Genomic DNA, 22,708 nt, shown 5'->3' with positions numbered 1-22,708 from the left:
TTCACCGTTCTTCTCAATCTATAGAAATGTTTTGGATGTGAAGACCAATTATATTATTTCCAGATTTGCTGATGACACCAAATTGGGTAAGTTGTAAGAATGCTGAAAAGAGGACTTGAATAGGACGAAAACAGGTGCAGCAAGTAATTAAAAAGGCAGATGGTCTATTGGCATTCATTGCAATGAGGATTTGAGACCAGCTGCAAAGATATCTTGTTACATGTGTATAGAGCTTTGGTCTGACCGCAGCTCGAGTATTGTGTACAGTTTTAGTCTCTTTATCCATGGAAGATGTGGACTTCTAAAAAGCTAGTATCCAAGTTCAGCAGATACTGGGAAGGCAAAAGAACTGTTGACCTTTACTTAATGGGAATGGAATATAAAAGAAAGCAAGTCATACTAAAACTATACAAGGTATTAACTAGTTAGACCCCACACACAGCATGGTGAACAGTTTTGGTTGCCTTATCTAGGCATTGGAGACCGTCCAAAGAAGATTAACTAGGTTAATTCCAGCTATTGAGTTTCTTAGGAGAGGTTGTGTTGTTCACATTTGTACTAATTGGAGTTTAAAAGAATGAGAGGAGTACTTACTGAAATAAACAAGATTCTTAGAGGACTTGACCGTGTAGATGCTGAGGTTCTTGCCCCTGTTAGAAGAATTTGGTCAGGGTTGCTCATTTAAGACAATGGTAAGGAATTTCATGGAATCCCCACAGTGTGGAAGCAGGCCACCTAGCCCAACGAGCATCCCAACCACACCTACCCCGTCCCTGCATTTCCCAAGGCTAAGCCACCTAGCCAACACATCCCTGGCCATTATGGGCAATTTAGCACGACCAATCCACCTAACTTGCACTTTGAGATTGAGGGAAAAACTGGAGCACCTAGAGGAAATCCACATATACACGAGGAGATGGGCGGGGGGGGGGGGGGGGTGGGGAGTGTGGTGAGGGGAGATGGTCTGCCGAGGGTGGAATCGGACTTGGCGCTGTGAGACAGCAGTGCAAACCACTGAGCCACCGTGTCACCCATAAATTTCTTTCAGGATAGTAAGTCTGTGCAGTTCTTCACTGAGCTATTGAAGCTGGATCATTAAGTATATTCAAAGCTGAGAAAGACAGAATTTTACCAGCAATAGAATTATGGGTTATGGAGATAAGGCAGGGAAGTGGAATTGAGGATTATCAAATCGGCTATAATTTTGATGGAGCAGACTCTGGGCTGAATTGCCTACTTCTGCTCCTGCATCTATGGTCTTGTGGCAGAATTGTCTGATAAGGGCACATTGAAGAAACTGGATCCGTATTCCTTTGAACTTTTGAAAAATGAGAGGTGATCTCATTGAAACTTTAAAAATTCTTACAGGGTATGGCAAGGTGGATAGAGATGAGATGTTTCCCCTTACTGGTGACTCTGGAATGGCTGGACATAATCTGAGGACAAGGGACAGGCTTTTGAAGGCTCAGCTGACGAGGAATTTCTCTACTGAGAATGGTGACTCTTTGGCATTCTGTCTCCCTCATTGCGCAGGTTCAAGATAGGAACTAACAAGGTTATAGAGACTAACAATCTCAAAGTATATAAAGCACAGATAGTGTGGGAAAATGGCTTATAGGAGATGATCAACTATAAAATAATGGAGTAGATGTGAGAAGCTGAATGGTCTACTCATGTCAGGTATAGACAGGAGAGATAGAGTGAATCCTTAGAGTATAACGGCAGTAGGAGTATACATGAGAGGGAAATCAGGAGGGCAAAAAGGGGACATGAAATAGCTTTGGCAAATAGGGCTAAGGAGAATCCAAAGGGTTTTTACAAATGCATTAAGGACAAAAGCGTAACTAGGGAGAGAATAGGGCCCCTCAAAGATTAGCAAGGCAGCCTTTGTGTGGAGCCACGGGAGATGGGGAGATACTAAATGCGTATTTTGCATCAGTGTTTACTGTGAAAGTGACATGGAAGATATAGAATGTTGGGAAATAGATGGTGACATCTTGAAAAATGTCCATATTACAGAGGAGGAGGTACTGAATGTCTTGAAACGCATAAAAGTGGATAAATCCCCAGGACCTGTTGAGGTGTACTCTCGAACTCTGTGAGAAGCGGTTGCTGGACCCCTTGCTGAGGTATTTGTATCATCAATAGCCCCAGGTGAGGTGCTGGAAATCTGGTGGTTGGCTAACGTGGTGCCACTATATAAGAAAGGTGGTAAGGGCAAGCCAGGGAACAATAGACCGGTGAGCCTGACCTCGGTGGTGGGCAAGCTGTTGGAGGGAATCCTGAGGGACAGGATGTACATGTATTTGGAAAGGCAAGAACTGATTAGGGATAGTCACCATGGCTTCGTGTGTGGGAAATCATGTCTCAGGAACTTGATTGCCCAGTGGTGTCTGTACCAACCAGTCGCTGAACTCTCTTTTTTTCAGGATTGCCTGTTATGATATCCATTTTCACTTGCCTTCTCCAGAATGAAAATCAGTTTCCTGAGCATGTTTTTCCAGGTCAAATTTGCACTGCCATCCTGGGGTTGAAAGTTCAGACCTTGGTATCCTTATGTAGTCTGAACTATGCAAGATTTAGCCCCATACCAATTTGGTTTTCTTAGTAATAGCCATTCAGTACAAACAATTGCAAATAACAAGAGCAATGTTGCCTCCTCAAGGAGTAACAAGGAGTGAGCAGTAAGTAGGGCATTGTCAATGATGCCTACATCTGTGAAATTAACTGAAACATTTTTGTAGTCCTTGGAGTTTGACTGATATGGATTTAAAATTTAACATAATCACCTATTTTTGTTTAAATGTATTTTTCCTTCAGAAGTTCTATTACTTTCCAAATTATTGATGAGTAGTTCATGAATGGAGTACACTTTTATTAATTTGATTATTTTAGATTGTGTAACATAATATATTTTGTGCTTTCAGTTGAGAAGGGTCAGAAGATTTCAGAACAAATTGTTATTGGCACACCCGGGACAGTTATGGATTGGTGCACAAAACTGAGATTCATAGATACCAAGAAAATTAAAGTTTTTGTCCTAGATGAGGCTGATGTCATGATTGCAACTCAAGGCCACCAAGACCAGAGCATTAGAATTCAGAGGTGGGAGCACCAATCTATGGGACTAAAACATTCTTGGTGTAATTTTAGCAGAAAAACTAGTGTTATTTATATAATTCAGTAACTTGCAATTATTTCCACTTTCTACTGCTGTAGTAACCTAGTTTGCTGGCATATTTGAGTACCTACTGATTGCATAAGTTTATGAATTTCCATAATGACCTTCGTTAGAACCTTAAGTTAGTGATTTAATTATGCTACTCTTGTAGAATTGTACTCAATATAAATTGGGTTAAGGTTGTCCAATATATCTTTGTATCGTATTCTATTGACATTTAAATTTCCTCTGCTACTGCTGGGTTTGAACTCTGCTAAAGGTGGTGTACGTTCTGAGGATAATCTTGCAAATTTATAGGTAATTAAAATTGTCCGATTTGGTAATAATTTCTTGCCTTCTAATTTTCAGAATGTTGCCTAAAGACTGTCAGATGCTGCTATTCTCAGCTACATTTGAAGAGTCTGTGTGGAAATTTGCCCAAAAGGTTGTTCCAGAGCCTAATATTATCAAGTTGAGGCGGGAGGAAGAAACCTTAGATACAATTAAACAATATTATGTCCTTTGTGACAACAAAGAAGAGAAATACCATGCTCTGTGCAATATTTATGGAGCGATTACCATAGCACAGGCCATGATCTTCTGTCATGTGAGTAATCTTTATACTACTCGTCAAAGTTGCTTACCAGTCCTCCGTTTTCTCTTCCTAGAACAGTTGAATTTCTAAACCTAATGTACATATTCTAATCACAAGTGTCCACTTGGTATTATGACACGGCGGTGAACCCTTCTGCTAATTAAGCCAGACACCCAGAAAAGTTCACCTCGTCTTGTAATCCGTTAAAGTGAGAGATAGAGAACTCCCAACTTCCACTATTTATAGAAAAAAATAGCAATTTATTCTTTAACTCTAAAAGTGAATACGAGACAACAACTATTTACAACTCTAACCCTCGCCCTTTGTTATCTATCTCCAACTCTAACAATATACTGATCCTATTAAAATTGCATCAACTTAATTTCAACATTAGTCTGGTGTCGTCCTTCCTCTGGCTGTAGGTCTCCCTGGGTCATCTTTGGTCTTTTGGGTGCAAAGATGTTTCATATGTAAAAGTTACCTTTAATAGAGAATGTTTTGCTGGCAGTTACTCTGGCAATGGCAGTTAGTCGTGCTGTGACTAACTCTCAAAATGCCGGCATCTTTATACCCCAAACATCAAATTGTCTCAGGTTTGATGTTGTCAAAACAGTAAATTCAAAGTCGGTTGGGTTTTAGTATCCTGGGGGATAATTTAAAGTGACTAAATTTGAATGGTTGTCAACATAGGAACCAAAAGTCACAGCCAAATGTTACATATTTTCAATTTTCTAGTATGCTCTGAGACTGCTAGTCAGTCACATGACGGGTGCCTGCAAGTGCTCAGTGCAAAACAGCTTTCGCTCTCTCTCAAAGGGACAGTACACTCCTTCAGCTTATTACCTTATGAGACATGTACCACTGCCCGGGCCCGATTTATTGCGCATCTCTAGGTATCCCTTGAAGATGATGGTGAGATGCCCTCTTGAACTGTTGAAGTTCATATACTGTAGATTGACCCACAATGCAGTCAAGGGGGGTGTTCTAGGACTTTGACTCAGTTACAGTGAAGGAACAGTGATGTGTTTCCAAGTCAGCATGGTGAGTGGCTTGGTGGTGAGTTGATGGTAGTCCCAAGTATCTGTTGTCCTTGTCCATCTATATGGTAGTGATTGTGGGTTTGGAAAGTGCTTTCTAAGGATCTTTGACAAATTTCTGCATTGCTTTGTGTAGACATTGCTGCTACTCAGTTTCTGACCTGTAGATGATTGACAAGCTTTGGAGAGTCAGGAGATGAGTTACTACAAGATTTTCAGACCTGCACCTGTAGCCAGTGTATTGATATAGGTAATCCAGTTCAGTCTTGGCCTAATAGTTACCTCAGGATATTGTTAGTGGGGGATTCAGTGGTGGTAATGTTATTGATTATCAAAGGGCATTGGTTGGATTGTCTGTTATTGGAGATAATCATTGCCTGGCATTTGTGTAGTGTGAATGTTGCTTGCTCAAGCCTGGATTTTGTCCAGGTCTTGTTAATCTGCATATGGACTGCTTCAGTATCTAAGGAGTCTCAAATGATGCTGAGCATTGCGCAATCATTGCGAATGTCCCCGCTTCTGACCTTATGATGGAAGGGACATCATTGATGAACCAGCTGAAGATGGTTGGGACTAGAATATAACCCTGAGGAACTCCTGAAATGATTGACATCCAGTAACGAGAAAACAACCATCTTCCTATGTGACAGATATGACTTCTACCTGGGAGAGCTTTCCCACTCAATTCCTATTGACTCAATGGTTCCTTGATGCTTCATATGGTCAGATACAGCCTTGATGTCAAGGGCAATCACTTTTAGCTCACCTCTGGAATTTGGCTATTGTGTCCATGTTTGAATCAATGCTGTAACGATGTTAGGGGCAAGGTGGCCTGGCAGAACCCAAACTGGGCATTACTGAGCAAGTGCTCGATTAAAAGTTTTGTTGGTGACTCCTTCCATCACTTTACTGACGATTCAAATAGATTATTGGAGTGATTAATGGCTGGGTTGGATTTGTTTTGTTTTTGTGCACCAGGATGTACCTGGCAATTTTTCACATTGTTGGGTTGATATCAATGTTATACCTGTACTTGAACAGCTTGACTAGGGGTGATTGCATCTGGAGCACAAGCCTTCAATACAATCGCTGGAATGTTGTCAGGGCCCATAGCAATTGTACTATCCAGTGGCTCCACTGTTTGTTGATATCAGAGGCAGTGAATTGAATTAGCTGAAGACTGGGATTTATGATGCTGGGAAGGCTGAGATGTATCATCCACTCAACACTTCTGTCTGAAAAATGTTGCAAATGCTTAAGCCTTATTTTTTGCACTGTAATGCTGGGCTAATATTTCTGTCCAAGTGATAGTTTACAGTTAGGTGTTTTCTTGATTTCTGCACAAATTAATTACAGTTGTTTTGCCTGCAGACTCGCAAGACTGCTGGTTGGCTGGCAGCTGAATTGTCTAAAGAGGGTCATCAAGTAGCACTGCTAAGTGGAGAGATGATGGTAGAGCAACGAGCCGCTGTGATCCAGCGCTTCCGGGATGGCAAAGAGAAAGTACTTGTCACAACTAATGTCTGCGCAAGAGGTAAGTGATAAAACTTTGCTGACACAAAATTTGAGATTGAGATATTAATGTATAGGAAATTTTGGAAAAGAGTTTCTGTTACTTGCGGGTGTCCTCGGACAAAACTTGTTTGACAGACTTGGTTTCAGTTGGGTCGAATTGAGTCCGGGCAACATCTGAAGCAGGTAGCTCTGATCACTGTGGTGAGGTCTGTGGACCAATTTCTGATCCCAGGGATCTTTGGATTAGAGGGAGCTTGGACATGCCTTGGGGATTTCCCTTTATTTTTAATTCATTCACTGGATTTCGGTGTCGCTGGTTAGGACAGCATCTATTGTCAATTCGTAATTGCCCAGAGGACAGTTAAGCATTAACCACAATGCTGTGGGTCTGGAGTCACATTTAGGCCATACCTGGTAAGGGTGGCAGTTTCCTTTCCTAAAGGTTTACAGTGAACCAGATGGGTTTTTCCTGATAATTGACAATGGATTCATGGTCATCGTTAGACTTCTAATTCCAGAGTTTTTTTTTATTGAATTCAAATTTCACCACCTGGCAGGAGTCGTGCTGGGTTCCCAGACCGTAAGCTGGATCTTTGTATTAACTGTTCAGTGATAATATCACTCGGCCATTGCCTCTCCTGAAATCAACTTCCACCTCCATTTAGCTATTTTTCCGAAAGCATGAGAGAGCTGACAGCCCACCTAAACTTGAAGACAGGGCAATTCCTAGATCTGTTGCACTAAAATACTTAAATTACAATCACGCCCCTTGGCTTGACTGACTGACCTTTGCCTTGCTTGCATTTCAACCCAAAAATGAACAGATTGAAATCTGGTTGAATTAGGGTTCAAATAACAATGATAGCATTGACCCTAACCCTATCTAACTTGTTTTTGTCACCCAAAACCCTAATTATAAACCACATGATAGATTGTTAATTCCAATGAAAACAAGTAGAGAACGTGTCTCAAAGCATGATTGTGGTGTTTGGTTGCACACTTACCTTATGTTTCCATGTCAAGTTCCAGGAATTTGTTTTTCCCATTACTATTCATCTGAGCCTTAACATTACCAAAGTTTGTGGCAAAAAGTATTAAATTATCTATGTCTATGGCTAAGTGAGCAAAAGAGACATTAAGATTGAGCAATCAAATGGATAGAAAAAATGAGGTCTGCAGATGCTGGAGATCAGCGATGGAAATGTGTTGCTGGAGAAGCGCAGCAGGTCAGGCAGCATCCAAGGAACAGGAGAATCGACTAATGCCCGAAACGTCGATTCTCCTGTTCCCTAGATGCTGCCTGACCTGCTGCGCTTCTCCAGCAACACATTTCCAATCAAATGGATAGCAAAGTATCCAGGGGCTAGCTTAAGGAATATTCTGATTTTACTTCCTGGGTAACTCTGGGAGAAGCAACAAAGCCATTGCTTTCTGTGCTAGCTTTAAATCTGCTTCAAGAGCAGTAATTCCATCATTCTTCTGAACCTCTTGCTCAGGCTCAATTAGATCCTTGGCATTATATTGAAGTTAGAGCCTAGCTTCAAACATCACACTACTCATATCAAGATATTTTGTCCACCTCCAGTCTCTGCCCTGAAGACTCTTGCTTTTGAAATTCTGGCTCCATTTTACTGGACGTCTAGTGCCATCCTGCATAGGTTTCCTGGAAGCAGCCGTCCATAACTACTCTGCACTAACTTACACCACCTTCTCTCCTTCAATTAGGAGAAAGTGAGGACTGCAGATGCTGGAGATCAGAGCTTAAAAATGTGTTGCTGGAAAAGCACAGCAGGTCTGGCGCCTACTTCTCAACCAGGACTCCCGCCCACCCTCTGACGACCCCTTCTCCCGCCTCCAACACACCCCATCCACCTGGACACCCCATGCTGGCCTCTTACCTGCCCTCGATCTCTTCATAGCCAACTGCCGCCGCAACATTGACCACCTCAACCTGTCCACCCCCTTACCCACTCCAACCTCGCAATGTGCAGCCCTCCACGCCCTCCACTCCAACCCCAACCTCACCATCAAACCGGCAGACAAGGGAGGTGCAGTGGTAGTTTGGCGCACCGATCTTTAGCCCCAGCAATATAAACGCCAGCTCGCGGACATCTCCTCCTACTGCCCCCTTGACCATGACCCCACCTCCCACCACCAAACCATCATCTCCCAGACCATCTATAACCTCATCACTTCAGGGCATCTCCAATCCACCGCCTCCAACCTCATAGTCCCACAACCTCGCACCGCCCGTTTCTACCTCCTGCCCAAAATCCACAAACCTGACTGCCCCGGCCGACCCATTGTCTCAGCCTGCTCCTGCCCCACCGAACTCATTTCTGCATACCTTGACACGGTCCTGTCCCCCTTAGTCCAAGAACTCCCCACCTACGTTCGGGACACCACCCCATGCCCTCCACCTCCTCCATGATTTTCGCTTCCCCGGCCCCCAACGCCTTATATTCACCATGGACATCCAATTCCTTCGCCTTCGCCGCATCTGCTCCCAGGAGGACCAGTTCCAAGACCGTACAACCCAGATGGCATCCTTCTTCAAAGACTACAATTTCCCCTCAGACGTGGTTGACGATGCTCTCCACCGCATCTCTTCCACTTCCCGCTCCTCTGCCCTTGAACCCCACCCCTCCAATCGCCACCAGGACAGAACCCCACTGGTCCTCACCTACCACCCCACCAACATCCAGATACATCGTATCATCCTTCGTCATTTCTGCCACCTCCAAACAGACCCCACCACCAAGGATATATTTCCCTCCCCACCCCTATCAGCATTCCGGAAAGACCACCCCCTCCTCGACTCCCTCGTCAGATCCATACCCCCCACCAACCCAACCTCCACTCCTGGCACCTTCCCCTGCAACCGCAAGAAATGCAAAACTTGCGCCCACACCTCCCCCCTCACTTCCCTCCAAGGCCCCAAGGGATCCTTCCATATCCGTCAGAAATTCACCTGCACCTCCACCCACATCATTTACTGCATCCGCAGCACATGATGTGGCCTCCTCTACATTGGGGAGACAGGCCGCCTACTTGCGGAACGTTTCAGAGAACACCTCTGGGACACCCGCACCAACCAACCGAACCGCCCCATGGCTGAACACTTCAACTCCCCCTCCCACTCCGCCAAGGACATGCAGGTCCTTGGCCTCCTCCATCGCCAGACCATGGCAACACGACGCCTGGAGGATGAGCACCTCATCTTCCGCCTAGGAACCCTCCAACCACAAGGGGTGAATGCAGATTTCTCCAGCTTTCTCATTTCCCCTCCCCCCACCTTTTCTCAGTCCCAACCCTTAGACTCAGCACCGCCTTCTTGACCTGCATTCATCTTCCTGACCTCTCCGCCCCCACCCTCTCTCCAGCCTATCATCCTCACCTTAACCTCCTTCCACCTATCGTATTCCCAACGCCCCTCCCCCAAGTCCCTCCTCCCTACCTTTTATCTTAGCCTGCTTGGCACACTCTTCTCATTCCTGAAGAAGGGCTTATGCCCGAAACATAAATTCTCCTGCTCCTTGGATGCTGCCTGATCTCCTGCGCTTTTCCAGCAACAAATTTTTAAGCTCTGATCTCCTTCAATGTCTATTTCTGTTCTATATTCCCTTCAGTAATGTGTCCTTTGACTCCGGTCCTGAAAATCATGCTGCTCCATGTCTCTCTATTTGTTTTAAAAAAAAATCTTAAGACCAATTATTTCATGACCATGTTGTTAGATCACTCCTTCATAATTTCTCGAGAGTTTAGTGTCCATTTCTTTAACTTTTGCCAAGGGCCTTAGAATTTTATTTCAAATGTGAAGGTATTGTACAAGTGCAGTTTGTTGTATGGAAGCTGGTGAAGATGAGTTCTCGTTTATTGTTCTTTTCCCATGTACAATCAGTTCAGTAATTTGATATCAAGACTGACTTGAGGAAAAAAATAGCCATAGTAAGGCAAAGACATGGAAAATTGCCAGCATCTAAAAGAGAATTTAGAGAGGAAATACGTGTTTTCAGCCTTGTATATTTTGATATGTTGATCTAAAAAGCTGTTGTGTGGGTAAATACTTGACAGTGTATGTATGAATTTGTTTTTCCCCTACCACTTAACATTTTATTACATTACATTACCTCTGGCTGTTTGGTGAAACTTTGATTAATTTCAAACCAGGAATTGATGTTGAGCAGGTCTCCGTCGTCATAAACTTTGACCTTCCAGTGGATAAAGATGGTAATCCAGATTGCGAGACATACCTTCACAGAATTGGACGAACAGGTCGTTTTGGCAAACGTGGCTTGGCCATTAACATGGTGGACAGTAAATACAGCATGAATATCCTCAACCGAATCCAAGATCATTTCAGTACGTCATTTAGTCCTTTAATTTGTGGGATTTCTATCATTAAAGTACTGCTGAGACTGATTTTGGCAGTGAGGAAAATTTGCATTTAGTGGAAAATTATCTAATTGAATTGAAAAATTCTAATTTAACCATGTAGATTAACTTTGAATTGTTCTAACTGTTCAGTTTAAATTCTGCATTTGTATCATTAAAATATGTGCTTAAACTATTAGACCTTTCAGCTATGCATTATATTATATAATGTAGAGGGAACAGTATTCATTCAAACTTGCTATGTTACTGATCAACCAAAATGTCTTCTGAATGTTTTTGATTTTCAAGGAGTCAACTTGTGTGCAAATTACAGCTGCTTGGAGTTTTGTAATATGTACCCATTATATCTTGAGGTAAATGATAGAATTTTAAAGTGCAAAAGGAAACTATTTGACATTGTGTTTTGCTGGCTCCCTAAAGAGCTCCCCCACTTTTGTCTCATTTTCTAGCCCTACCTCTACAGCTTCCCTTTTAAATATATATAATCCAGTTCGCATTTGAATCTGCCTCCACCTTCCTCCCAAACAGCGCATTCTAAATTCTAACAACTAAGTAAAGGGGTTTCTCCTCCTCTCACTCCTAGTTCTCTTGCTGACCATCGTGAAATTGTGATGCCTAGTTACTGACATACTGGTGAAAATAGAATACCCTGTTTTTGTTTTTTAAAAAAAATCATAACTTTGAATATCTTAATAAAGTCATCTCTTAATCTTGTCTGCTCCAAGGCAAATAAGCCCAATTTCTTTAATCTTGTTGGTAAGATTTCTCATTCCCAGTATCATTCTAGTAAATCTCCTTTGCATTCTCTCCAGGGTTTTAACATCCTTCCTTAAATAAGATGCCCAGAATTGAACACAGTACTGATCTGACCAATGATTTGTAAAGGTGTAGCATCGCTTCCTTACTTCTATACGGCAATCTCTACTTATAAACTCCAGGATCCTGTAAGCCACCTGAACTGTTTCAACTTGCCTGGCCACCTTCAGAGAATTTTGCATGTGAACCTGGAGGTCACTGTGCTCCTTTACTCCCCTCAATACTACCATTTAAATGTCTATTATTTTGTTGCCCTTCAACAAAAATGCATTACTTCATATTTCTCTGCACCAAAATTTGTCTGCCTTTCTGGCCAGCCTGTCAGTGTTCCTATGAAGTTTCTCAACATCCTCGTCACAATTCACTACTCTCCCCAACTGCATATTTATAGATTTTTGTCCTAATAAGCAATTTGAAGATTGGTGTTATAAATCAGGAAAGATGAGGCCCAACACCGATCCCTGGGGATCACAGCTTTCAACTCCTCTCTGATCTGAAAAATACACATCTATACATACCCCTCTGTTTACATAGCAGATGTTATCTATATGTCACATCACATTTCTATATATAAAATCTAACAGAAACATTTGAGAGTTACTATCGCAATTTGAAAAAGTCAAGTCAATTATTGGTAATACTTGGAGAAAATTCCTCTAACTTGAGTTAGTTTTCTAATTAGATGTACACTAATGTTATAACAGCAGTAACCACTAAAACTGGACAGTAATGTATGTAGAGATTACTTGAAAATATACATTTTCATCTTGAATTCCAACATCCAGCCAGAATAATTAAACTCTTGATGAATTTGAGATTTCACTTGCTTAATTATGTCCTCGTGGCTTTGAAGCATTAGAGTTCCAACTTAGGATCAGTCACTTATAAAACATTATCCTACTCACTCAACTCCTGAGTTCATATTCATAATAAACCATAAACTAGAACTGCATTTGTATGTACAAATCCAAAAACAAACATCTGAAGACTGCCGATCAGTGCTCAAAATACGAGGTGGCTAATGACTGAAATACTTTTAGCATTCCAAACATTTGAGCTAATATCTGAATTTGTTATCCCACCAGAACGTTTACAGTAAATAATATGTAATACATAATATTTTCTAAATAAAATACTGTGCATAATGTCAAAACTTCATCATGCCTTAGTTGGAGTGAACTTTTTGTGACTTTCATGTGGGAGTGCTCATGCTAACATTGCTGATCTAGACCCGATACATTGTTCCAGTAAAGGTCCAATGAAAGCCAGAAGAACACATTTGTTTTCTGCTTGAGCACTTTGTAGCTTTCAAGACTCAACATTTGAGTTCCAGAAGCATTAGTAAGGCCTGTTCTGAAATATTGAGAGAGTTCTGGTTGCCCTGTTTTGGAACATAATCTAGATAGAACATTACAGGCCCTTCAGCCCTCGATGTTGCGCCAACCTGTGAAACCAATCTGAAGCCTATCCAACCTAAACTATTCCATTTTCATCCATATGTTTATCCAAAGACCATTTAAATGCCCTTAAAATTGGTATGTTTACTACTGTTGCAAGCAGGGCATTCCACACCCCTACTTCTGAGGAAAAAAACTACCTCTGACATCTGTCCTATATCTCTCACCCCTCAATTTAAAGCTATGTCCGCTCATGCTAGACATCACCATCTGAGGAAAAAGGTTCTCACTGTCCATCCTACCCAACCATCTAATTACCTTCTCTCTAACGAAAACAGCCTGAAATCCCTGAGCCTTTCCTCATAAGACTACCTACATATCAGGCAACATTCTAGTAAATCTCCTGTGAACCCTTTCCAGAGCTTTCAAATCCTTCCTATAATGTGGTGACCAGAACTGCACACAATACCCCAAGTGCGTCCGCACCAGAGTTTTGTAGCATGACCTCATGGCTCTGAAACTCAGTCCCTCTACCAATAAAGCCAATACGCCATATGCTTTCTTCACCCGATCAACCTTGGTGGCAACTTTCAGGCATCTATGCACATGAAACCAGGATCTCTCTGCTCACGTACACTATCAAAAATTTTACTATTAGCCCAGTACTCTATTCCTGTTGCTCCTTCCAAAGTGAATTACCTCACACTCTTCCACATTAAACTCCATTTGCCACCTCTCAGCCCAGCTCTGCAGTGTATCTATGACCCCCTGTAAACCTGCAACATCTTTCGGCACTGTCCACAACTCCTCCAACCTTAGTGTCATCCGCAAATTTACTAACCCATCCTTCTACACCACATCCAGATCATTTATAAAAATGGCGAACAGCAGTGGCCCCAAATCGGGTCCTTGCCTTACATCACTAATAACTGAACTCCAGGATGAACATCTCCGATCAACCACCACACACTGTCTTTCAGCTAGCCAATTTCTGTTTCAAACCATAAATCTCCCTCAATCCCATGCCTCCGTATCTTGTGCAATAGCCACCATGGGGAACCTTATCAAATGCCTTACTGAAATCCATATACACTTCACCTCTGGTTCAGGTATAGACCATCCTGTTTGTAGAAGTCCACCAGAATCATCCCCAATTATCCAGGTGTCCGAACCCCCTCTCCCCTGCAACATCCCTGTTGCCACCTGTTCAACTCCTCTCTCTCTCTCACACTATTCCTTGCCTCACGAGCACAGGGCATGGGTAACAAACCAGAGATGATAACTTTGTTGTAGAGAGGGTATTATTAAGTTGGAGACGGTTCAGAAAAGGTTTACGAGGATGTTACCAGGAATGGAGGGTTTGAGTTATAAAATTAGGCTGGAATATTTTCATTGGAGCGTAGGAGGGTGGTGGGTGACCTTTACAGAATTTAGAAAATCAAAAGAGGCATAGTTAAGGTGAGCAGCAAAAGTTTTTTTTTCCCTAAGGTGGGGGAGTTCAAAACTTGGGACCATATTTTTAAGGTGAGAGGAAAAAGATTTCAAAACGACATGAGGGGCAACTTTTTTTAACATTGTATGAATAAACTTCTGGAGGAAGTAGTGGATGCAGGTACAGTTACAACATTTAAAAGATATTTGCATATGTACACGAAAAGGAAAGATTTCAAGGGATATGGGCCAAATTCAGACAGATTAGTTTAGTTTGGGACTGTGGTCTATGTGGATTAGTCTGACCGAAGGCTGTATGACTGCATGGCTCTATAATTTAAAACCATGTTGTCCTCCATTTCATTTAGTCACTCTCTCACTCCCTCTCCTCCCACTCCACCCTCCCGATCCCGTCCCCATCCTCTGTCAGGCTGTTACTTGACTAGTCTGAGACAAAAGAACTGCAGATGCTGGAATCCAAAATAGGCAGAAGGCTGGAAGAACACAGCAAGCCAGGCAACATCAGGAGGTACACAAGTCAATGTTTTGGCTGTAACCTTTCTTCAGGACGAGGGGTGGGTTTAGGGGGGTTGGCGGGAGCAGGGTGGGGAAGTGGGATAGGGAGGCAGCAAAGTGGCCATCCTTTGAAGCGACTTCGCGGTGGAACAATCTTCCCCCCTGAAAACACAATAAACAAAGAGTCCCCTTTGTCCTCACCTACCACCCACCTATCTCTGCATCCAATATGTCATCTTTAAACACTTTTATACCAACTCAAACCAGACCCCACCACCAAGAATCTTCCCCCTCCCCATCCCTCTCTGCCTTCTGTAAGGATTGTTCCCTCTGATAGTCCTTGGTTTGCACCACTGTCCCCATCGAACCTCCAGTACCTTCCCCTGCATCTGAAAAAATGCAATTTCTGCCAGTGCACCTCCCCACTCATCTCCGTCCAGGGCCCCAAAGAGTCCTACCAGGTGAGACAGAGGTTCACCTGCCTCACTTCCAACCTAGTTCACTGCATAAGGTGCTCCGGTTTGATCTTCTCTCCATCGGGAAATCGAATGTAAGCTTTATTAAAAACATGTTAATTTCCCTTCCCGTTGTCCCTTTTCCAATGTAACCATCCTTTGCTGCCTCCATTGCCAAAATAAACCACACTGCAAAATTGGAGGAACAACACATCATCTTCTGCCTGGGCACTCTACATCCCAGAGTTCACCAATTTCAAATAACTTCCCTTCCCATTCCCTGACTCTCCTCCCTGTCCCTTCCACTCCTTCCTGCCACCAACCGGATTCATTCCTTCCATTGACCAACCAGGTGGTATCCTCTACCCATCCTCACCTATCCCCACTTCACCACCCTGTCCCCACCTCCCCCTTTGTCTGTAGCTCCCCCTATACCCATCCCCCTGTCCTGAAGAAGGCTTACATCTGAAACGTCGACTTCTGTACCTCTTGATGCTGCCTGGCTTGCTGTGTTCTTCCAGCCTACTGCCTGTCTATTTTGACTAGTCTACGAGACAGCTCTCCCACTTTTGGCACTAGCTGCCCTAAGATGTTAGGACGATCACCCTACTGAGATTGTATTATAGACCCCCTAATAGTCAGCAGGAAATTGAGAAACAAATTTGTAAGGAGATCCCAGTTAAGGGATAATAGGGTGGTAATGGTAGGAGATTTTAACTTTCCAAATGTAGACTGGAACTGCCATACTGTTAAGGGTTTAGATGGAGAGTAATTTGTTAAATATGTACAAGAAAAGTTTGACTCACTATGTGGATGTGCCTACTAGAGAAGGTGCAAAACCAGACCTACTCTTGGGAAATAAGGCAGGGCAGGTGACTGAGGTGTCAGTGGGGGAATACTCTGGGGCCAGCGACCATAATTCTATTAGTTTTAAAATAGTGATGGAGAAGGATAGACTGGATCTAAAGGTTTACAAAATCGTGAGGGACATGGATTGGATAAATAGATAAATCTGTTCCCTGGGGTGGAGGAGTCCAGAACGAGAGGGCATAGGTTTAGGGTGAGAGGGGAAAGATATAAAAGAGACCTAAGGGGCAACTTTTTCACGCAGAGGGTGGTACGTGTATGGAATGAACTGCCAGAGGAAGTAGTGGAGGCTAGTACAATTGCAACACTTAAAAGGCATTTGGAATGGGCATATGAATAGGAAGGGTTTGGGAGGATATGGGCCGGATGCTGGCAGGTGGGACTAGATTGGGTTGGAACATCTGGTCGGAAGGACTAGTTAGACCGAAAGGTCTGTTTCCGTGCTGTGCATCTCTATGGCTGTATCTAAAAGTTGAAGTTCTAAGTTGAAGGAAAGCCAATTTTTATGGTATTCAGCAAGAACTTTCAAAAGCTGATTGGGGGCAGATATTCACAGGTAAAGGGTGGCTGGAAATTAGGAAGTCTTCACAAATGATATAATGAGATCAAGAGATATCCTGTTTGGGTGAAAGGAAGGCTGATAGGTGCAGGAAATGCTGGTTGACTAAAGAAATTGAGGGTTTGGTTAAGACAAAGAAGCAAGTATATGTCAGGTATAGACAGGAGAGATAGAGTGAATCCTTAGAGTATAACGGCAGTAGGAGTATACATGAGAGGGAAATCAGGAGGGCAAAAAGGGGACATGAAATAGCTTTGGCAAATAGGGCTAAGGAGAATCCAAAGGGTTTTTACAAATGCATTAAGGACAAAAGCGTAACTAGGGAGAGAATAGGGCCCCTCAAAGATTAGCAAGGCAGCCTTTGTGTGGAGCCACGGGAGATGGGGAGATACTAAATGCGTATTTTGCATCAGTGTTTACTGTGAAAGTGACATGGAAGATATAGAATGTTGGGAAATAGATGGTGACATCTTGAAAAATGTCCATATTACAGAGGAGGAGGTACTGAATGTCTTGAAACGCATAAAAGTGGATAAATCCCCAGGACCTGTTGAGGTGTACTCTCGAACTCTGTGAGAAGCGGTTGCTGGACCCCTTGCTGAGGTATTTGTATCATCAATAGCCCCAGGTGAGGTGCTGGAAATCTGGTGGTTGGCTAACGTGGTGCCACTATATAAGAAAGGTGGTAAGGGCAAGCCAGGGAACAATAGACCGGTGAGCCTGACCTCGGTGGTGGGCAAGCTGTTGGAGGGAATCCTGAGGGACAGGATGTACATGTATTTGGAAAGGCAAGAACTGATTAGGGATAGTCACCATGGCTTCGTGTGTGGGAAATCATGTCTCAGGAACTTGATTGAGCTTTTTGAAGAAGTAACAAAGATGATTGATGAGGACAGAGTGGTGGACGTGATATATATGGACAGTAATGCGTTTGACAAGGTTCCTCATGGGAGACTGGTTAGCAAGGTGAGATCTCGTGGAATACAGGGAGAACTAGCCATTTGGGTACAGAACTGGCTCCAAGGTAGAACAATGGATGGTGGTGGAGGTGTTTTACCGACGAGAGGCCTGTGGCCAGTGGAGTGCCAAAAGAATCACTGCTGGGTCCACTACTTAACGTCATTTATATAAATGATTTGGATGTGAGCGTAGGAGGCAAAATTAGTAAGTTTGCTGATAACGCCAAAATTGGAGGTATGGTAAACAGTGAAGGAGGTTACCTAATATGATAATGGGATCTTGATCTTAAGGATAAGGTCCTCAGGTGTGTTGCTGAACAAAGAGACCTTGGAGTGCAGGTTCATAGCTGCTTGAAATTGAGTCGCAGGTAGGTAGGTAGGATAGTGAAGGTGTTTGGTATGCTTTCCTTTATTGGTCAGAGTATTGAGTACAGGAGTTGGGAGGTCATGTTTCAGCTATACAGGACATCGGTTAGACTACTGTTGGAATATTGCACGCAGTTCTGGTCTCCTTCCTATCGGAAGGATGTTGTGAAACTTGAAAGGGTTCAGAAAAGATTTACAAGGATGTTGCCAGCATTACAGGATTTGAGCTATAGGGAGAGGCTGAATAGATTGCGCTGTTTTCCCTCTAGTGTCAGAGGTTATGGGGTGACCTTATAGAGGTTTATAAAATTGAGGGGCATGGATAGATAGACAGTCTTTTTCCTGGGTTGGGTGAATCAAGCACTAGTGGACATAGGTTTAGGGTGAGAGGGGAAAGATAGAAAAGAGACCTACGGGGCAACTTTTTCACGTAGAGGCTTGTGCGTGTAAGGAATGAGCTACCAGAGGAAGTGATGGAGGCTAGTACAATTGCAACTTTTAAAAGTCATCTGGTTGGGTATATGAATAGGAAGGCAACTAAGTGGGCTTGCTATATCACTTCGAGAGCAGTGTGGATTCAGCAACATTGGTTTAGTTCTGGAGTGAAATGTAAGCGAGACTAGATGAGGAGAGGAGATATACCTCCCTAAAGGATATGAGTATTTACATTCCTTCAACTTAATAAAGCTTTCTAACACTCTTATAGTTTAAATGCACAACCCCTTATAACAAACAATAAGCAGTGAAATTCACAGTTCCACTTCAAGGAGTATGTAATAACTTGTCATTATGAATCAAACAGTGAAGTTAACACCCAACTGTGATCGTGGATGGTTATGGAAACAGTCATGCAGTATCCCTCCAGTTTGTCATCAGAGATAGAAAATAAAGGTTTTTTTTTTCAAACATGTCAGACTTTCTAAATGCCTCGATGGATCCTTTTGACAGTTCTTTTCAACAATTCCAGTGAACTAAAAGTTGGAGTTTATGCACTTTGTTCATGCCTACTCTTAACAATTAAAGCAGTCATCTTACCTCTTCTCTTCAGCACTAACCTCCCCCACCTCAGATTGGGAAGCCTGGTTGGCTCAGACAAGTTGGACCAAAGCTTCTGTTTCTTTGCTATCGGAATCTATTTGAAAAACACCTGAGTAGGTAAATGTGTAAATGGAGGGTCTTGTGATGCAGTGATTGTGTCCCTACCTTTGGATAGATAGATTAAGATTCAAATTCCTCCTGTCCCTGAACAATATGATCACAGATCTGAACAGGTTGATTAAAAGATTGTAGATTTGGAAGTATTTTTTTCATAAAAGGCAGCTAAACATTGCTTGATAAGCTAGTGGATGGATATCACACATGCTTGTCCCAATTATACTGAGAAAATTCCATTTTCAATATTTGGCTTGTGATTTCAGCATTTGTACTTCAGTGTTGACAGAAGATGCTTGGCAAGAATTTACTTCTAACTGATATGTTTTTGTTTCAGACAAGAGAATTGAAAAGCTTGATACAGATGACCTTGATGAGATTGAAAGGATTGCTAACTGAAGTGCAACAGGCTGAACTAGTTTAAACCCTTCTGAACCCTGTGACAACGTGCACTGCCCAGCTGCAATTGGACTTTTGGACTTGGAATCCATTGGGTTATTCTGCAGCCAATTTTAAGAATAGACTGACAGAATCAAATTATGTTGAATTTACCTCATTTAAAACTTTGCAGTTGGACTGTAAAATTTTATACTTTTCCTTCAAGTGAATAAAACATGCCAGGAAAATGTTTACATTTGAAATGTTCAACATGCTTTATAAAGTTTCTCTTAGTTAACCTTTAAAAACAAAAAATAGAAATAAAATTTGAATTGCCAAACTGAAAAAGTAGGAGTTGTAACAATGTTAAGGAAGAATGGCCTTTTCCAATAGGTGGACTGCATTTTAATGGGTTACAAGCATAGGTATAAAAATGGATGCTTAAATTAATTGAAAAAAATTGGTCTTACGCAAAATTGCCATGACACTCTAACACTTCATGATTATCCTTCATTATTTTGCATACGAATTAGAGAATGTATTGGGTTTTTACTGTCACTTCAGCTGTGACGAATTGTTAATTTAGCTTTATTTCAGATGTGATTTACTCATGACTAGCTTTCTCCTAGATCAGTGAAATTATTTTTGATTTAGTTATTAAGCCCATACCTTTTATTCAGAAGTATCTTCAGTTATACTCAGCCTAAAGTTACTGCAGACTGAAAATAAACACTCTTGTCATAGTGCCACATCAAAACCTCCAGAACTTCTTGATAATAATTTGCTTTATTGTTAGGGATTCAAAAAAATAAATAATTAAAGCTAATAATAACATTTAAAAATTCCCAGTACCTTAAATAAGAAAAGTAATTGTTTAACTATAGTTCCTTTAATATTGAAATGCTCATAAGGAAATTTAAGTTCTTGATATGAATTGCGAATCTGGTTTGATTTTTACTTAATGTTTGAAAGCTTGGGGAAGAGTAGCATTGCTGGGCTGAAATAATTTATGTTGAACAGTGAAACTTTGGACACAAATCAAACTAAAAATGCTCTTCGAATAAGTAATATTACATTAGCATGTAAAGTGCTTTGCTCAATTTAAGAGCTAGCAGGTGATTTGTTTTTGAGATTGCTGCACTGAATGAACCTATTCTATATAATGAGCTCTGAATGTCATCTTATGTAAGTTATAGCTGCACAAATAATCTGTACCTTTGTCAGCCTTTAGATTTGTATCCATTTTATGCTGAAAATGCTTGCGTGTGCTGCAATGAGTATAAACCAGAAACTATTCACTGAATTTTAGAATTGGGATAGCTTTGTAGACATATGTACCCTTCCGTTAAACATGAGCCTTTTATATTGAATGCTTATGTTTGAATTGACTTGTGAAAGTATCTTTGCCATACAATATCCTACTGTACAAGGAAGGTGGCTAGAAAAACCAATGAATTTGAGGTTTGACGTAACAATCTAGTCAGACTTCTGCAGTATGTGAACATCAATTCACCAGTGTATTATTTATCACTGATACAAGGTCCACATTTATTGAATGGATAACATTCCTATCAATTAAATTTCTACATAGGCCAACTATTTTTAAACCATTTCACAAAAAAAGGTATTCCTTAAATATGAGTTTGGAAGTCCACATTTTTATATTTCTGTTGGAAAGCAGAGATTGGATCACTATTCCTGCTTGTGAATGAAGTCCCTGCTTGAATCTTTATTCTTTTTGTGTCTTGGATATGTTCAACAGTTACTTTGAGGTAACTGTCATTGCAGTATACCAGCTTTACTGGCACATTCTTTTTTTAAAAAAAAATTAGTGTTAAAAGACAAGTAATTTGAAGAGCATAGCAATTTTATTTAAAAAGGGAATTCCTGGTTTGGCAAAAGATTATTTGCAATTTATGGCCAGCTGTTAAAAATCTTACTGTTTATATTTCTCAAGTAATGTCTTCAATTGGTGACTGTTGCAGCTTTACATACTGAAAACTGGTTAAAGATCACACCCCACATTGGAAGTGTTTAAAAATTTGGGGTAAGGAACTAAAAATACAGTCTGAGAAAATAAAATACTTATTCTTATGCAATATATTGGCTGTATAATTCTGTTCAAATACAGGAACAAATGAAACTTTTACCAAGTAAAAATTGAAACTAATTTGAGATTGTACCTAAAGTTTTAGGAAAATTTGACAAAATGCCCTCTCTTCAAATATTTGTATATGAACTTTACCTTGCAATGACTGTGCAGCTTAAATTACTGTATTGAATTTTGTACGATAGGGTGTATGCATTTGTACGCAATGCATTTTTATTTGGTTGTGAGCTGGATTGTAATTGGAAATATTGAAACTGCAGAAATGAATGAGTGCTTTGAGTGTCATAATGAATTTGAGATTGAAATGCCTCTAATTTTACAAACTATAAAAGATCTTTGAAAGCCCTTACAACAAAGGAAACTAATTTTGCTGATTGGTTTCCGTATTACTCTTATGTACTATTTGGAATAAAGAGTCAGTACGTCACCTATTTTGAAATTTCAACTTATTCGTTTGGTAGAACAGAGCTTGAGTATTGTTTTCAAAAGGCTTTGAAGGTTTGCATCTTGTGCTTTTCAGGGTAATTTGCAGTACGAGTGTAAAGGGAAAGCAGCATGTTTTATGAAAAATTTGCTGATTGGTCAACAAGTGAACTCTGATAGTAGTGTTGCCATGGAGAATGAAGCAGTTAAAGTGGTGATTGACAGTGAATTGTCAAGCTTTTTTAAAATAGTCAAACTGCCTGATTTAATATGTCACTCCACTGCTGTGAGAAACCAACCAGAGAATGACTCACCTATTAGTTTGTTGAAACAGGTGTAGTATATGCTTGCATGTTTTTGTACTAAAGTATGATGTACTGAATTTTACAATGTGCACCACACTGCAAGCTCAGTTGGCATTCCTAAATTGACTGTCAGCTTAATTCTTTGTTTTCACAAGCATCCAGTTGTGGAATCACATTTAATGTTGAATACTTTTGTGTTTTGCAAGGGCATGTCACTTGAATGCAGTCAGGACCTTTTCGTGAATAGCAGAAGGAATATTCTGTTTGATACA

The 22,708-nt window shown here is 41.4% G+C and overlaps 1 protein-coding gene across 2 annotated transcripts in view; it reads left to right on the top strand.

Moving 5' to 3' along the window:
* Window positions 1-22,135, top strand: part of ddx19a (DEAD-box helicase 19a) — a 94,526-nt gene extending 72,391 nt beyond the window's left edge. The window contains exons 8-12 of one of the 2 annotated variants that reach the window (XM_043676359.2): window positions 2,928-3,105; window positions 3,530-3,767; window positions 6,164-6,326; window positions 10,478-10,669; window positions 19,558-22,135. In XM_043676359.2, coding sequence (XP_043532294.1) covers window positions 2,928-3,105; window positions 3,530-3,767; window positions 6,164-6,326; window positions 10,478-10,669; window positions 19,558-19,619 — 833 coding nt within the window. In that variant the 3' untranslated portion in view covers window positions 19,620-22,135. Of the gene's footprint in view, window positions 1-2,927; window positions 3,106-3,529; window positions 3,768-6,163; window positions 6,327-10,477; window positions 10,670-17,236; window positions 17,381-19,557 lie in introns of those variants that run through there. The other variant, XM_087980183.1, reaches the window with a different exon arrangement.
* The last annotated feature ends 573 nt before the right edge of the window (window positions 22,136-22,708 follow it).

Source organism: Chiloscyllium plagiosum, unplaced genomic scaffold (genome assembly GCF_037043375.1).
Source record: "Chiloscyllium plagiosum isolate Xiang-an unplaced genomic scaffold, Cpla_swu_hap1 HiC_scaffold_37, whole genome shotgun sequence".
NCBI lineage: Eukaryota > Metazoa > Chordata > Chondrichthyes > Orectolobiformes > Hemiscylliidae > Chiloscyllium > Chiloscyllium plagiosum.
Note: the sequence above shows the minus strand (reverse complement) of the source record. Positions and strands in the feature narration are given on the sequence as shown.